The 18,018-nt window shown below is 44.6% G+C and overlaps 1 protein-coding gene across 17 annotated transcripts in view; it reads right to left on the bottom strand.

Moving 5' to 3' along the window:
• Nucleotides 1-17,620, bottom strand: part of Mybpc1 (myosin binding protein C1) — an 82,509-nt gene extending 64,889 nt beyond the window's left edge. For 5 of the 17 annotated variants that reach the window (XR_007592408.1, XM_050145767.1, XM_050145768.1 and 2 more), the window contains exon 1: nt 17,408-17,619. Coding sequence is in view for 16 of the 17 variants with exons in the window: in XM_050145767.1 (XP_050001724.1) it covers nt 17,408-17,432 (25 nt within the window). In the remaining variant the exon portion in view is untranslated. Of the gene's footprint in view, nt 1-17,407 lie in introns of all 17 variants that reach the window. The other 12 variants (XM_050145777.1, XM_050145772.1, XM_050145773.1 and 9 more) reach the window with 6 other exon arrangements.
• Between the last annotated feature and the right edge of the window lie 398 nt (nt 17,621-18,018).

Below are 18,018 nucleotides of genomic sequence, written 5' to 3'. Positions count from 1 at the left end.
GGAAGTGTTAGGCTCATATATCAGAGGTGAGGGCTTTTCCACTCTGGCAGCCGTATTTCCCGTGCTCGCTGACCGAGGATCAGAGGTAGCGTCAACAGGCCCGGGCACACTCCTTCATGGGTATGATGTGCCAGTCGAGGGTGTACATGACCTGATAGAGGTAGTGCACTCTGATGCCAGAGAAAGCACAGGAGAGATGGGGTTCCAGGCTATGTGCACCATTTAGGCGTTCGTTCAAGGCTGGGAGGGGCGGTACGCCCCTCCAATCCCACCTTTTTTCAGGCAGAGGCAGAAAAATAAGAGTTGGGTGTCATCTTAGCTATATATGGAGTTTTTAGGATAACCGGGGATATACAAAATCCTTTCTCAGAGCATAAAAACAAACAAAACCTCAGCCAAGCCAAGTGCAGACCTGGTATTTAATTAATACCACTAAGTTTGTGTCCCTCATTCTGGAAAAGTGACCACGGCCTTGATTTGATATCAGAGGGCTGTGTGAGGATAAAATAAGACTCAGCAGGTGACGAACAGCCTGTGGAGCTCAAAAAGAAGTCCATTTAAGAGATTCCCTTGCTACCACAGAAAGGGCACCAAGGTGACTCCAGGATGGTCCTTCCTCAAGAAGACACTTCCCGAAAGGTGACGACCACAAGGCCCTCTGGTTCTGTAGCTTCTCCATTTCGTTACAAAGCAAAGCCCAGGTCTCTGGGAAACAGAACAAACCCCTCCTCATGATAGTTTCTTTGCCTGTATATGCCCAGATTTCCACCTACACTTACCGATGAGTTTGAAAGCTCAGGGTTGGAGACCTTACACCTGGCTTTGCATGTGCAGTGGTGTGAAGCAGTGCAGCTGTGCAGTCTGCCGGGACTGTCTGTTAGAGGGCACACAATTTCCAAGTAGCTACAGGCGCACCCCAGGGCATAAGAGCATAAGGATGTCCCGTGGGATTCCCACGGGCACAAGAACTGAGTGCTGTTGGCTCTGTGTGCCTGAAGTGGGTGCTTAAATTCTAGAACAGGAAGAAGCTGCTGCTGAAGACTACTGCCTTTAAAAGCATTTCCCACTTGATTATTGAATAAAACCCAAAGACGAGATAGTCATTTGGGGGGCAGATAATGAGATCCTAGGAGCGTTGTGTTTCTCCATGTCTAGGGTGCCTCCCAGCGGCTTGGCTGTGGGAATGCTCAGGACTTTAGCATATGCAAAATGGAATGGGTTTAGGAGAAAAAAAAACAAAAACAAATGAATTATACCATGGCAGAAATCAGAAAATGAGCAATGCAAGAATGTGGGGTGCCACAATGTCTTTTTTAAACATCATATTTTGTACCAGATATAAACTTCAATTTGTTAACTTACTTGTCTGAAAAATTTTTCAAATATTCTAAAGACCAGTAAATATTTTATAGTTGTTAATGAGGGAGAAGATGATAGGTAGATAGGTAGCCAGATAGATAGATAGCCAGCCAGATATATAGATAGACAGACAGATAGACAGGTAGATAGATAGCCAGCCAGCCAGCCAGATAGATAGATAGATAGATAGATAGATAGATAGATAGACAGACAGACAGACAGATAGATGATAGGTAGGTAGGTAGGTAGATAGATAGATAGATAGATAGATAGATAGATAGATAGATAGATGCATGGATGGATGGATGGATGGATGGATGGATGGATGGATGGACAGATCAATGGATGGATAGATGGATAGATAGCAAAGGAGAAGAGGTGTATAGCCTTATACGCTAGCAGAAGTTAACATGGCGGGATGTGAGGTCATTCATAGGCACAGTGAAGACTTATGTCCCTTTAGAGGACATTGGCAGGATCTCACACATCTCACCACACCATGGAAAGGATCACTAAGGCTGCTGTCGTCCACAGGGAGATGAAAGCCTCGGCCTTTTCATTTCCAGAGATCCAAGTGTGGGAATGGAAACCTAGTATTGGCTCTGGGTGAGGCACACAGAGGAGTATCAGAGGACCAGAGTGAGAAGAAGCCGGTTTCTCTGACACATTATCTTTTGGTCGGAGCCATGACTGCACCATGCTCAAGGAAGCTCTTCCTGACTCTTTCTGCAGCCCGGGCTCTCTTGTCTCCCGATCCTTCCTCCTCACGGATGCAGAAGCTGTTTCTTGTCCTCCTGAGCTCCATCCCACTATTCTACCCGAGGTCTCTTCCCCATTGGCTCAGGGCTGACACTTAGGACTGCTCTCTCCAGGTTGGCACTCACGTTGGCCACTGTTACATTTTCTCATTCTTCCTTATACTGTGCAACTGTAACCATCCTATTCCAGAGTTCTAGTCTCTGTCTATCCTCTGGCCTTCCAGAGGTCTCTGAAGGTCACTGTCTTGTTCTTTTCCCCAGTGAGCCTTCCGCTGTTCCTGTGACTATGAAAACAGAACTAGGTGGGATCTGACTTGGTCTACCTACCTCACTGTTTTCCTTGCATAGGCTTTGCAGGTCTTTCTGGCTCCTTTGTCAGCCCTCTGGGCTGTGACATCCTGTTCTTCCCTATCCCCCCAACCCCCGGCTTTCTGTGACCACATCCTACTTATCAACTATTATTTAATTATTTTCTAGCAGTCTTGGTGTTCTTGTATCTACTGTCCCCAATTAAATATAAACAGGGATGCTGTCTACCTCCCTGGCGTCTCCACTTATCGCTGAAAACACATTAAACATATAGGAAACTAAGTAGCAAAAGAATGGAGAAAGGCTTTGTGGGGGGGGGGGGGGCTGTGTAAAAGCTTTCAAGCTGTATCAGCCTGATAGTATGCTCCCAGCTTTGTGGCTGAGAACAGATCTTTCTCTGTAGCTCTGGCTAGCTTCAGACTTTTCTGTGTAGCCCAGGCCAGTCTCGAACACAATTACAATCCTTCTGCCTCAGCCTTCGGAGTGCTGGGACCCCAAGCACACGCTACCACACACAGCACAAGGTACATTTCCTAAGGACAGCTCGAGTTCTTTCAGATCCCAAGTGGGGCCTCGGGTGAATTCTATCCAGATTAATTAGAATCGTCTTGGATACTGGAGCCGTAAACACACTCTGAATATAAATTGTCCATCTCCATTGTGTCTGAAGGATCCATGCCCAATGCCACAGGACAAAACACACACACACACACACACACACTCCTAACATAGAGTTTAAAAATGATTTGACTTTTACCTACATGATTTTTTGTTTTGTTTTATGTTATCTAATTGAATTTTTAAATTTTGTATAAAATATCTATTTTTAATTAATAAAAAGCTTACTTTATAATATTTTTTAAAAAATGGGAATTTAAGAACTTTAATTCAACCGCCTCTAATCTGGAGGCCAGTGTCCGAGCAGCCAGCTGTAGCCGATTGTCCAAACCGTGGAGACGTTTCAGGACACGAATGGTAAGACATCCGCATGAAGTGGAAACGAAAGTTGCTTGCCTGTTTGGGGAGGAAATGCGCCCTCTGAAGAACACAGAAAGCCTGTCGCTTGGCAGTCAACACGTAAACAGCCACTTGCTGACTCCTGTTGCATTTAGGACTAACTTATGCCGACATTTTTAACGCTGGTATGTCCCTACCTACAATTACCCCCTTTCGACATGGGAACAGAAACCCTGTCAGGCCCTGCAGTTGATGCAGAGAAGGATCTGGAAGGAAGCAAGGCTCCATCCATACCTCCTTTCCCATCAGGCTAACCAAGAGTCCATGCTCTGTGGCAGGGCCGGCTCTTCCTTTCTCGGGTGCTCTGAAGGAGGCAGGAGAAATAAGCTGACGGGCTTGTCCAATATTATTACTTCCCCTTCCCTCACACCAGTCACTGTCAAGGTCACGCAACTTCTTAGGAACGTGCCTCAGTTTCCTCAGGAGGAACTGGAACTAACAGAAGAGCCTCCACCTCGGGGGAGGGTGGCAGGAAGGGGTGAGGTAGCAGACTACACGTCAACACTTCCTGGTCTGAATTACCATTGTTTGTCCTTGGCCGCACCTGAACAAGAAACAGGCTTCTACCCTGTTTGGAACTGGGGTAGGGAGTGAGGAGCAGCACGGACGTGCTGGCCTGATGCACCCTAACTGTAAAATGGAAACTACTGTTGAACTGAGTGCAGTTCACATGGTTAGCATTGCAGTCCACATGTCTGGTAAGGGGATCAATCAGCAACCAGCCACCGATTATGCTGAAACAGGAAGGGGAAGCGGGGTGTGTGTGGGGGGGAACCTCCTTGTCATTTCCGGGGCCATGTGTAACTTGGAGGTAATAAGTGACCAGAAGTGGTGATAGCCAAGCTGGCTTGATTTGGAAAGTGAATCATTCCCGAAGTTCCAGCGCCCCTGTGGGGTGTCCTTTAACATTACCTATAATGACGCCTCTCTCTCTCTCTCTCTCTCTCTCTCTCTCTCTCTCTCTCTCTCTCTCTCTCTCTTTCTCTCTCTCTCTCATGTCTTTGTCTCAGACAGACCCTGTCATGCTCAGTCTTGCCACTAAAATCATTTGCACACACCCCAAAGTCACTGAATGCTTCTATGGCAATCATTCATTAATAGTAATAATAAAATTAATAATAATAATAATAGGCTCAAGAAAGTGGCTGAGGGAGGAGAGTACCCCCTTAAGGAACTCCTGGTAAATGATTTATCTGTTAGTATTACAGCTTTTGCTCCTTGTCTTTCTGTTCATCTACAACATCCAGGACTCACTGCTTCCATGGACTCTGGAGCTTTAGAAACTGCCGTGTGCACAGGATCCAACCAAATCACGGACCCTGACTGGAGGTCAGTGCCAAGTTCAGAGTTCTGCATTTCTAACAGGCTTGTAGGCACGGCTGCTCCTGCGGGCCCATAGCCCACAGTTTTGAGCACCAGGGCTCAGCTTGGACACTAAAGGTCACCCGTTTCTCTCCCATTTCAAAGATGGTTGCAAATGCTAAAACATTTACAGTAGCCGGGCACCTTTCTTCCCTCTTTGGTCACAAGCTTCTTGAGGACAAGGCCCGTCTTCTCCTCCTTTCCAAGTTCCACGCGGCAGGTGCTCCGTAAATATAGCTGACTGGCAGGCAGTTCCTGCCCGCACAAAAGCCCCTTCTCCTGCCTGCCAAGAAATCCAGAACCGTCCCCTGGCGCTCTGTGGGCAGCTTTCTTCGGCTGCATTACCCACAGGGAACACTATGTCTTCCATTGCTGGCCCTCCTGCTGGCCCAGGCTCCCAGGCATCCGCCCAAACCCATCTTTTAGATTTCATCTTACTGTCAGCACACGTCTTGCGTTTCTTAACAAGGGCAGGAGAGCAAGTGTGGCTGGGGCTTTGGCTCTCGGGAACAGCGCACCCCTTCCCTTTCTAAGGAATCTGCCCCATTTAAAATTCAGGCTGGAAAGGCCACTAGAACCAAGGAACCTGCCCCATCAACGTCTAGGCAAACCCCCCTCAGTCTGCCCTGGCAGGCATGTTGATATCTGGTTCCCTGTGTAGTGATGGCCAAGTGGCAAGTCCTTTGGTAAACTCTGAATCCTAAACAAGCAAACAGATACAGACTAGTGATGCCACAAAACGTCTGCGTACTTAAAAGCCAAAAGATGAGGTCTGAGCTTTGTGGAGCAGCTGGATAAAGGCAGATTTTTGTCCCCTTTCTCTGTATCCATCCATTACCAGAAAACGTGCTTACAAGGTTGTATGGAAAAGCAGGGTTATGTACTTGGCTAAAGAAAGAGAAGGAGGAGGAGGAGAAAGGAGTGAGGGGGAAGGGGATGAGGAAGAGGAGGAGGAGGAAGAGGAGGAGAAAGAGGAGGATGAGGAGGAGAATGAGGAGGAGGAGGAGGAGAAAGAGGAGGAGGAGGTGGAGGAGGAGAAAGAGGAGGAGGAGGAGGAGTAGTAGGAGAAGAAGAAGAAGAAGAAGAAGAAGAAGAAGAAGAAGAAGAAGAAGAAGAAGAAGAAGAAGAAGAAGAAGAAGAAAGGATAGGAAATAGCTGGGGGGTGGGGGGAGCCCAAATATTTTAGTGAACAACATGAAAATGAGCAGGATTCTGCAGCAGCAACGAAACTAACTTCTGGCTTCCTAAACCAGGGCGACGGGCCTTTGATCTTTTCTGATTCCTAACAGCCCTCCCTTCCTCTGCAGTGCTGAAATGCTTTCAAGAGCTTGATCTATTTCTGGTGGATTTTTCCTATGGTCACCTACTGTAAAAAGCACAGGTATGCCACCAATGGCATGCCTGCACAGCTTGTGCCCGGGCAGTCTAACTGACGGGCACCAGTGGCAGCCATGAGACGGCCTGGTACGTGGCCCTCAGCTGCTAAAGAAACACCGGGAACAGAGACTCCATAAATGGTATGACTTTCTCCAGTGGAAGCCCTTTCCGCTTTCAGTGCCAAGGGTTCTGTGGTCAGCAACGTGGGAGGTGGGGGATCTTAACTCTTGGTGGTATCAAGTGCTCTGGCCGTATGTGTCTGCCCATTAACGTGACGTAACTCAGCCAAGTTCTCTCTTTGAAAAGCTGTCATACCAGCTTCACGTCATAAAACTATTATTACATCATTGTATTTTATATTCTCATATACTTAAACATTACATTATTGTTAGAAGTATTCTGTGGTACCTCAGCTAGAATTTCACTTCGTTTTTTATATTATGGAGGGCATAATTAATCACACCACATGGGTGCAGAGAAGGCAGAAAGAACACATAAGAAGTTTCTCTCCTTGATTGCTGTGACTACATGTCTTTTCCGGCTTCTATTCTGTACCCCACTGGGGGCACTTTTGAAAAACAAATCCTCCAATGCCGTCTCTGGTGATATGACTTTGGGAACAAATGGCATGGCTTATTTGTTTACTTTTGCGACAGAGCCTCACTGTGTAGACCAAGCTAGCCTTGACCTCCTTCCGTATCCACCTCATGAATGCTGGGATTACAAGAGGGGCCCACTGTGTTCAGGTTTAATTATCATTTGTACTATTTAAACACACATTGTATGTGTGCATGCACGTGTGCATACCTGCGCATGCACAGGTACCACAGTGTGCATGTGGAGGTCAGAGGGCAGCAGCCCACCACATGGGCCCCAGGTATTAAACTCAGGTTCCCAGGCTTGGTAGCAAGTACCTTTACCTGCTGGGCAACCTTGCTGGCCTGTTTTTCTTATTCTTGAGGTAACATTCTGCGTTCAAAATGAAAAAAAAAAAAGCATCTATTTTATAAATTGTAAACATCCAAGACGTTGAGTTTACCTGGCCCACTATAATAAGGTCACTTGGGGTAGCATAGCAAATCCTCTTTCTTTTCCCATTAAAAAGGCACTGGGCATTTGTTGACAGTGGGCTCTGGCACTGTGTCCTTGCTCCAGTTGGAACCTCATCCCCCGGACAGCGGCCTCAATATAAAAGATGGTTTGCACCGAGACATGTGCCTTACCATCCTGGGAAATATTGACTATGTTAGTTACGGTCACCAAAAAGTGAACAAGCATTGATTTATGGTAATAGTTCTCAAAGTATGGGCTGGGATTCCTGAGCCCCCAAGCCTCTTTTAGAGAGTCTAGAATATCAGGGTTTTTTTCTGTAATTTTAAGACACTGTTGGCATCTTTTTCATTCACATTCTCTCACAAGTAGTGAAGTTTTCCAAAGGACACACAAGATGTGATGACATCAGCATTCTGACAGCTTATAACACGTGTGTTTGTGTGTTTACATGTTGAAAACATCTTTTGATTTTTTCATTTGTTCAAAAATAACAATCAAAAACTGGCCAGTGCCTTCAATAACTAAGAAGGGTGTGCCGGCCGCCCTAGTCACTTCTGAGGTTGAGGGTGGGGGATTGCCTGAGCCTTGGCAACATAGCAAGATACAAGCATAAGTAAATATATATTTGAATTTATATGCCAAATATGTATCTAAGAATAAAAATAATTTTGGGTAATGTCTTTTTAACGTGAATAAATTCATGTTATATACTTCATTTGGAGCTTTGATTGACAAAACTGTGAAGCTGGCCTTACAGAGGGCCTGGTTGCACGTGGTGGCTCACAACTGTCTGTAACTCCAGTTCTCAGGAATCTGACAACCCTCTTCTGCTTGCCTGTGGTGCACAGACAAAATACTCAGACAAGTAAAATAAAAAATAAACATTTTCAAAAAAGTAGTCAAACACGGTGGCACACTCTTTTAAGCCCAGCACTCGGGAGGCAGAGGCAGGTCAATCTCTGTGAGTTCAAGGCCAGCCTGGTCTACATAGCAAGCTCCAGGGGAGTCAATGTAGGGAGACCCTGTCTCAAAAGAACAAAACTATAAATTGAATTTGGGGGTAGTAACTTGCTTTTCTATGAGCACAATGATAGAGACAAAAGAAGAGTATGGCCCAATATGGCCGCCTCGAAAATTCATCTGCCTGGCCATTCTCTTAGCCAGATAACAGCTGCTGAGCTGCAAAGGACCCGGGCCACTGGGGAAGAAACACATTGCATCAAGCTCCCCTGAGCGTCCTTCGCTGAGCTCCTGAACCGTACACAGCCTAGCGTGAGCACAGAAGAGACCAAAGCGGGTGCTCACCCTCGGGTGCCTACCCTGTGTTTGCACGGTGGCCGTTCCCGAGGCGACATGGCATTAAACCCTCGGCAGCGAGATCGGTCGCCCTGTAGCCTAACAGCGGGGGGGGGGGGGGGGGGGGGGGGGGGGGGGGGGCGGGGTTCGTCCAGTGACAGGCAGGACGATCAATGGCAACCTTCTAGCCGAGAACGACGGGAAAGCTGCTAATGACTCCGTATTGATTCCATAAAGACAGTCATTTGGATTCTTGGGACAGCATGTTCTACAGCGTCTGTAACACAAGGCAAGGCTAAATCCCATCCCCGTGCTTTATGTTTTCATTATGTTTTCTGAGATGGAATCTCGTGCATCCCAGGCTGACCCTACACCCACTGCGCAGCCAAGGTTGGCCCTGCCTCTACCTCAGACTTACAGCACCACACCAAGATCCCACTGATCACTTGTAAAATGCAGAGATTTGTTTTGAAGCACAGATGTGTTACATTTTAGAAATGTTTCCCGCCAGTATTAATAGAAGTGGTAAAGATTACCAGGTTCTAGAACAAAGCGAACCCCTTAGCACTGCAGACAGAGCCACTCTTTAAAACGATATATGTAGCCCATGCAATCCAGATTTGTCTGCTGTGGCCACACGTTGCTGAGAACTGCACTCCAAGAATCAAAGATAAAGTGCCTGGATCCTGAAGATCTCAGTGACTCTACTTCAGCTTGATGGGAGATCCCTAAATGCACAGGGCTTTTTTTTAACCCCTCGGTTAGCTTGTGTTTTTGTTTGAATTTTATGTTTCAACTCATGATGCCATTCCACAATAAAAGAGAATGAAGATATGGGCGTTTTTTTATATCTACAGCAACTGCGAGATTTTATATAGCAATGAGTACAAGATGTTTCACCCAGGACAATGTCTTGTTTATCTCCTGTTTCCAAAGACAAAGAAATAAGGGTCAGAATGACCCAGATAGGGGCAGCCATTGGCTAAAGCTGGACTCAACTTGAAGAAATTGAAAGAGCTGAGCGCACATCAAAAGATAATTTCACAAGCGATTTGTATTGCTAATATTTTTCTCTTTAGGTTCCCTTTCTGTGCCTTTCCCTGGGGCCTGAATTATTGACTCCCTCTGTAGTCAGATGTGGTGGGATAAACCTCTTCAAGACCTTTCTCAAGTGCCCGCTGGGGCTCACTCTGGGTGACTTTAAGAATAGAGGAAAGAGAGTCCTGATGCCAGATGGGGGGTCATAAAAAGACGATTCCAGAACAACAAACACAGTGGCTCTCGATATGCTAGCCATTGCGTACACGTGTGGTCAAGACTATCTCTTTATGTAATTACCTGAGCAAAATTCAGAGTCAGGAAGGCAGCTCTGTGTAGAGAATGCCAGTGCCCCCAAACCCAAGTCACAGCTGTTGGCGACAGATACAGTTATAGGCAAACAATTCAAGATGACGCTTTCATCCAAATGGGAAAGGCCATACCACCATAACCACCACCTCCTCTGCCACACGCGCACACACACACACACACACACACACACACACACAAAATGGCGCAATAAAGAAACAGCTCGGTGTCCTTTTCTTTCTGACAGCCGGAGACCCCCACACACCATACATTTCAGTGGGAATACAACAGAGACCCTGTGGTGTAGACCTTTTTTTTTAAAAAAAAAAATTTGAATTGAGTTACAACTAAGATGCTTCACTTCACCAGGGCCTACTCCTGGTAACAGCAATGATCATCCTAAAGATTCCTGATCTCGGGTGAAAGTGGCATCATCACGTGCTGGTCTTCCTTGTCAACCCAGCACTCGAGAGACAAAGACCAGCAAGGTCAAGGCCGTCCAGGGCTCTACCAAGGGGGAAAAAAAACGGGAAAAAAAAACCGAGCTAGCTAAAGTTACCTAGTAAGACTCAGTTTCAAAAACAAAAATAAACAAAAGCAAAACACACCTAAAACAAAGCCAAAAGACAGCCTTTATCTGATCACGTGTTATAAATCTGGTCATGTGTTATAAATATTGACAAAGGCTGGGGAAGCTGTGGCTCACAGCCTACGCTGTTGGGACTACAAACTTTGATCACATGCTTGCTGTTTAATGTCTTAGCCAGTTCTAGGCTCACTGTTTACCGTTCTGCTATGTGGTGGGTCTTTCTCCAACTCCATTTTTGCAAAGACCCTGTGAGCCCGGTTTGATTTTAATCACATTTTAGACAGGAGAGAACCGAGGCGCAGAAAGTATATGGAACTCAGTACGTGGGTCAGGAAGAATTTAAGCTCTCATGTCCCGAGGGTATCATGCAGTAATGTTTAGTAAGAATATTATTTAAGATGTATTTTAAAAGACTAAATTTATACAGGACAATCTTAAAGACATCTAGCTACAAACATAATAAACTAAAATACTATAAAAAATTAACTTCGGATAAAAATAGAACACCAACTTCTGTGTGAGTTTTATAAAAGGCAACAATATAAGTAAAAAAAATTCCTAGGGAGTTTTAATTAAGAAGAGATTTAATGCTACCTGGAGACAACTCGGATGATTTTGAAAAGAAAAAAGAAAAAAAGAAAAGAAAAGAACAGTGTTTAGCCTACATAAATAAACACAAGTCAAAAAAAAACTGATAAAACTAACTGTAAGACCTAGCACCTGACTTGCAATATAACTTTGGATACTACATTTGAGTGCCAAACTGGCCTACAAAAAGACTCTTGGGAGCGTAAAAGGGCAAAAGTCTCATCAAAGTGGATTTAAACTTGAAAGGCACAGAGTAATTCAGAATACTGTCAGTTTCTTGTGAGCGCATTTGAAGAGAGAGAAACAGCTTGGGACGAGTGAGTCTCCTCTGCTCTCTGCCAAGTCAGCCAGCCGCACCTGCCCCAGAGACAGGTCTAAAGACTGATTCTGAACGCACACAGAGGCTCCGAGAGCGCTGCCCTGTGAATGAGAACACCCTGTCTGTCTGTGGAGCTGTGCAAACGTAGTCTCTGTAAGTTAAAGCTGACCCTGTCCTCCCAGAACAGACCTGGGCGGGACAAGACAGTATTATCACTTTGATTTAGGGGGCTGTCTGCTAAAAATAAAAAAGTAAAAAGTCTATGGGGACAGGGGTCATATTCTCTTTCTGTTTATGAAATAATTTGCTGCCTCTGGGAAATTAAATGGCAACGTCTTGGTTCTTTCTCATAGTTTGATCTTTGTTAATCACTGTGTTCTCAATTTTAAGGAAATGGCTCTTAAAAAAATAAACTTTTCACAATTTACTTCACTCAGAACACACAGTTCAGTAACTGTCTTCCTGGGCAGCTATTGAACTTCTCCAGGATGCAGGACTGTGAACCAATTAAAGGTCTCAGAAAAACAAAACAAACTCATCTAACACACACAAGTATACCTAGAGATGTGGCCTAGAGTTAGCACAGCAGTCACCGATGGTCAAGAGCACTTGGTGTCACTGAATGGATGCTTCACAGAGGTACTTAGGACGGAGCTTAGGACAAAATGGGAACGTTTCATAATTCTAAAGTCTTCTTTATAGGTCCCAAAAGACTAAATTGACATTCTTAAAATAAACCAGTCATAAGAAATTTAAGGAAAAAGAACAAGCAATGCTTCCTACGTCTGTAAAAGAATAGCAATATCTTAATTTCAGTTGCCGCTTCTCATAGATCCCTGAGACTTAAACTTAGAATAGATTTGCAAGAGTATTGCAGAAGACTGTTTCGTTCAGATTCTTACAGAAACTATTTATCTGGAAGTGACTTCAGTTTGGGTAGCTTATTCCAGCATGAACGGACTTTAAAACTGCTATCAGTAAGGAATCACTGTAGGCTGTGTGTGCCTAGGGACCCTGAAAGTAAATGTCTGAGACCCAGAAAAGATGATGCCGGCCTGTACTTCTAGTACTGAAGAGACGGGGGAGAGAGGACAATGGATTCGAGGCCAGCATGAGCTACCTAGAGAGACGCTGTTCAAACGAAAACGAAAGTGTTTCAAGGCCAGAGTCACGTCTCAGGTCACAAATAAAGCAAGCCACCGAGAAAACCCAAATCCTTGACAGCCTCCCTTTCCCGAGCTTGCCAGACGAGCAGGGCATTTAACTGTTCTACCAGACCCTGCTCTTGAGTTCCCTGCTATTTGAAATGCCTTGGAAGCAAGAGGGAGGCTTCTTCAGACTCAGTGGATGAGAAACAAGGATGAAGTTTCTTTTTCTATAGTTTTTAAAAAGCGTTTTATTTAGAGTGCTTGAGAGGAAAGAATCGCCCGTTCCTATATTCTTCTCCCCATAGGTGCAGTATGACAGTCATAAAAGCAGGCACTGAGGAAGAAGAGTTCTGCCGGGCATTAAGCCTCTCCAGGGTGCGTTTCCCCGGTGCATTTCCCCAGAGCACCCCTCATACACAGACAGCCCGAGCCTGCACTGTGAAAGCTCTTTTCTGAGCTACAGAACTCGTTGATATGTCTTCTTCTTGTCATTCATATAGCATCTTCTTCGAGACAGCATCTTACTCAGAAGCCCGAGCTGGCCTTGGTGTCTTCATTTTCCTGTTTCAGCCTCCCGAACGCGGGGAGCATAGGCCCGTGCCGTCCCAACACACCTAACAGAACAGCTTGTACACCCCACGTTCATTTGACCTACGTGATCATGCAGAGATGGACAAAAACTTGGTTTAAAAACAAAAAACCTGCCTCCTTTCTCCTCTATTCTAGCTTGTTTCCTATAAATCATTAGCTTCCCCCAATCAAGTTTATTTGGGGACTTCAAATAAGACACCCAGGGGCCCGTGGGAACTGAAGGTCAGTGAGTTAACACGAGAGGGTGGCGTCCCGTCACAGTGCTCCTTTTCTGGTGGTGACTAAGCCCAGAGTCATGCTAAGAAACAGGCCAGAGGTGAAGGATGCCCGTGTAGGTTCAGATTGGTTGTTATGCTCCGCAGAACTTTAACGCCTTCTAGGGACCAGAAGAGAAGTAGAGGAAGTAAGAAAGGCTTCCGGGCTGAAAAATGTCTCTGCGACCATGTTTCCTCCTGTTCCCACCGAGAAAGACCCAAGGAGACCGAGCAGGTGCTTTCCAATGTCGACGCAGCGGAGAAGCCATGGCTTTGATTCCAGAAGTTATCAGAATCCACCTTTACCACTGCAGTCCTAAATGACTGTGTTTGTCCCGTGTCTTGAGTGTTCCAGAAAGGATCTACCATGGATGTGACTCCAATAGGTGTCATGATCTACGCATAGGACCCAAAGGAACTATTGATTTCTTCTGATGAGTTATGCATGCAAAATACAATAACCCCCTATATATGACAAGATAAAAGTGAAATTCATGTTGAGGCCTTGACTCAATGAGTGAGAAAATAATTTTTCAGGGTTGCAGGGAATCTAACGGTTCCCTGCTACATGCAGATTCTAAAGAGCCAGGCTTAGCGGTTTCCATTTTTACATGCTGCAGAGGTACACTAATTTGTATGTTTTTAAGGGTTATTTTATTATTTTTACATTTTCATTGCATTTTATTTAGTGTGTGTCTGTATGCGTATGTCTGTATGTGTGTGTCTGTGTGTGTGCATCTGTATGTCTGTGTATGTGTCTGTGTGTCTGTGTGTGTCTATGTGTCTGTTTGTCTATGTATCTATGTGTGTGTGTCTGTGTCTACGTGTGCCACTGTGAGCATGTGCAGGTCAGAGGACAGCTTGAAGGAGTCGGGTCTCTCCTCTCACCATGTGGGTCTCACAGTTGGAACTAAGGTTGTCAGGCTTGCTAGTGCCTTTGCCTGCTGAGTCACCTTGCCAACCCCGAATTATCATAAACTAATAGAGATTCTATCCCAAGAGGAAGCATTATTGACTTTTCTTAATTTCAGGTTGATAGTTTCTTCCTGACAGGAAGAAGAAAATTTTCCAGCAGCAGACTAATTTCTTTCCATGCTAGGACCCAGCGCAGAATTACCCTTGAATGCCTGGAGCCACCTTATGTACCTGTCTGAGGTGGGGCACAGGGGTGCTTAATTAAGAGTTGATACTAAATAAATCCACTAGCAAGGCACCCTGGGAGATTCCTAACAACTGAAGCCTCCGTTCAGCATCTTCTCTCACCATCCGATGAGAGAAACATAATGACCTCAGGCTCTATATGAACGCATCGTGTAAGAGAGGTCCGTGGGATGAATAATCCAGTTGTCAGAATGCATACGCGGCTGGTGAAATGCCGAGAAGACCGTGCAAAGGAGCCACTCCTGTTCGGTGCAGAGTCGTAGCTCAACAGCAGAGCACACCCCCAGCATGCGTGAGGCCCTGGATTTGACCCCCAGCGCCACCCACGGAAAAAGATACTTTCTGCTTCCAAATGGAGTCCTTGAGATAGGCAAAATATTTTCATATAGACTAATTCTTGGCCCTAGGCTTCCTCCTTGAGGTCAAGAGCTGCACCTGTCTTCCTCTTGCTTAGAAAGGCCCGCTCCCTAGTGAACTGACATGAGAGTCCCAGAATTAGGCCACTGTAGGTTGGAGGCCTAAGTGAGATGTCCTCTGCACTGTTAGGTGCTGAAAACTCAGTCCCTTTGCCAGATCCTATCAAGGTTCAGAGCAGTAGTCCAGGCCTTCGGGGCATGGCGTCCCCTGAGGGAAGGAGAGGGAAGATCCCCCAAAGCTGGAGGAACTGCTTCTTTGTGTGAATATCTATAAAGTCATTCTGAAGTATGGTGTGCTTTATTCCTGGTACTGTCTTTCAGAGGGCGGCTTCGATGGAACACAGACAACCGTAGTTAACATTAAATCATCGGCAGGGTGTAGCTGCGTCAGAAGCGGTACAGGAATTACCACATTCTCTCAGATGTGGTTCTCAAAAGCAGCACATTCATGGAGACAAACTCAGGACATGTTTTCTTTAGCAATCAGTTCTGCTGGTAAGGGAATTCAAAAGAGGAAATCTCTGGACTTCCTCGATGGGTTTTAAATATATCAGTGATGCTTTTGGGGGATGTCACTTCCCACCATCCAAATCTAAACTAAGCAAAGAATCTATGGGTGTAAAATTACTGTCTTGGGCGGAGTGGCTCCCACACAGACTGTCGAAAGGACTTTGATAGCAAAAGAAACTCATGGAGACTTTAGTATTCATGCAGATTTATTTCTCAAATGTTTAAAATATATAGTATAAGTATGTATGAAAAGAAGAAATATACTGTCGTCTTCCTACGTCTATAATTTCATTCCCTCTAAATGGAGAATAGAGTTGATCAAGTTGCCAAACCAAACATGACACTCCACTGTGCCCAGCCAATGGAAACGTTTAATTCACTTTATTGGTCCTGCAGCCTGGAACCTTACTTATTAACCTTCCAGCTTCCTTGCCATTCTCAGCTGGGATGGCAAACAGCAAATGAACTCAGAATAATTAAAATAATCTTCTGTTTTCACTTCGGAATCATAAAAGGCGTTTCACCCAAGGAAGCCTCCCAAAGAGTCAAGCCAAGCGACCCATGGGATAAAAGGGACATTTAATACACATGTAAATCATTTGCATCACAAATAAGACACTTCAGCAGGAGGTAGACACACGTCCCCACCGTTGGGATTAAGTTCCCATATTAATGCATGCATTTGCTGTGGTTATTTCGGGAGGAAGACTTCATCCATCAATGCTCTCTGCCACTAAGTAGGGCCGACCTGTAACTGATCACCCCGACCTGTCAGCACCCACTACCTAATTACATAAAGAAAAATACTTAAAAGCCTCATTGTCGTTTGCTTAGTATCTCGACTTCATGTTCAACGAGTGGCCTCTTTTGCAAAGTTCTTCAAAGTAATGGTAACAAGCACTTTTAAGAATTAAAAATGAAAAATATTTTTTGATGTTCTCTGTTAATCTTGTGTGCATGTATCTGGGCATGCGTGCAAGTGTGCTTTTATCTGCAGAGAAGAAAAAAGTAAGAGTAAACAGCCCCAATGCAACTGATTTGATTTAAATATTTATATTTTGCATTAGTCCCAAAGAAGCAAAACATCAAAATCTTGGCTTGAAACTCAGAGGTATTCTTCTCTCTAATCCTCAGTAAAGGATGAAAGATTTATATCATCCGAAGAGAAACCAGAGAATGAGATAATATTTATAAAAGATGCTTCTATTAAAAATTAGTTAATATATTTGTGCGATGAACATGCATTTTCACAATCACTAACACCAGTTTGTTTGCATTATCAATTAGCAATTTAAAATATTGATATTTTATAGAGAGGAGACAATTTTCTTCTAATAAAGACTATTCCTTGCTTTTCTTATTCTTAATTGTTTTTTTTTAAGGCTACATGTTTTGAAACTCAGAGAGTACAGTCTACCAATCATAATCATAGAGATTTTCTTTTCAAGCAAGAATTTCAAAGCCGAGCCCCCTAGGCAGCAATCAAACCCGTCTGTTTATTTTAAATGCCTTCCTGTGGGGGGAAAATAGTAACCCTACAAATAACATCACATTCTCATTCCAAGACTTGACCAAAGTTATGAAGTGTTTGCGAGGGCAGCCCACGCCCCCAGCCCTGCACACTGCAGAAACAAAGCAAAAAACTAAGCTTGGAAATGCCACCTCCTCACAAGCAGTCAGTATCTTTGATTTATAAGCGTTTTAAGGACCTCTTAAAATGGAAGAGTAGAATTTTCATGTACTCATTGGAATCAATATTGCTTTATAAACTTTATCAGGTATTTCTCGGCCGATTATACAGTCTTATATTTTTCTTCTGGCCTGTTCACACTCAAGAACTTTATCTTTGCATCCCAGGAAAGCTATTGTTTTAGAGTTTGCTTTTTAAAAAAGTCGGATAACTCTTTGAAAATAAACAACAAAATAAACAAGAAGATTTATGGGTGTTCTTACCCTCTTTCTTAGTGGGTTCTGGCATGACCGCAATAAAAGGTTACTCTCCCGAAAGTTTTCTCCCTCCAGCACCAGTTGACAGAAACTCCAAGAGCAGAGAGACCGAGCAGGTCTTCGGGTCGGTGTGACAAGCAGCTGCAGGGATAGCGAAGGCTTTTATACAGCCGCCGGACATCAATCACGTTGGCGCCTCCCTTCTTCGGCACAAGGATGCTGAAACCTGACAGCTCTGGGACCTTTCTTCCATCTGTTGTCTGCGCTCTGCTCCCTCGCCTGCTGGAAGGAATCTCCTGTCCATCTCGTGTGGCAGATGCGAGCACCTCTAACTTTCTAAATTCGGCCGCAGCCTCGTGCGCTTTCCTGTTCTTTTCTGTCCGACGGACAGATGCCTGTGCTGACTCAGCAGCGCACGGGGCTTTCTGGGTGATAAAATAAATAAATGAAAATTATACCATGTGAGCCTGGCTTCTCTCTTAATTTTCACTAAGACTTGAAAGGGAAAAAATATACTAAGATAATCATTTTTATTCCCATCTTAGCTGTTCATCTTCCTTATTTCTTAATTACTGAGATTAAAATTTTCATATTGAATTTTTACACCAGTGTTAGTT

The sequence above is a fragment of the Alexandromys fortis genome, unplaced genomic scaffold (genome assembly GCF_014885135.2).
Source record: "Alexandromys fortis isolate MF-2015 unplaced genomic scaffold, M_Fortis_MF-2015_v1.1 scaffold_50, whole genome shotgun sequence".
Classification (NCBI taxonomy): domain Eukaryota; kingdom Metazoa; phylum Chordata; class Mammalia; order Rodentia; family Cricetidae; genus Alexandromys; species Alexandromys fortis.
Note: the sequence above shows the minus strand (reverse complement) of the source record. Positions and strands in the feature narration are given on the sequence as shown.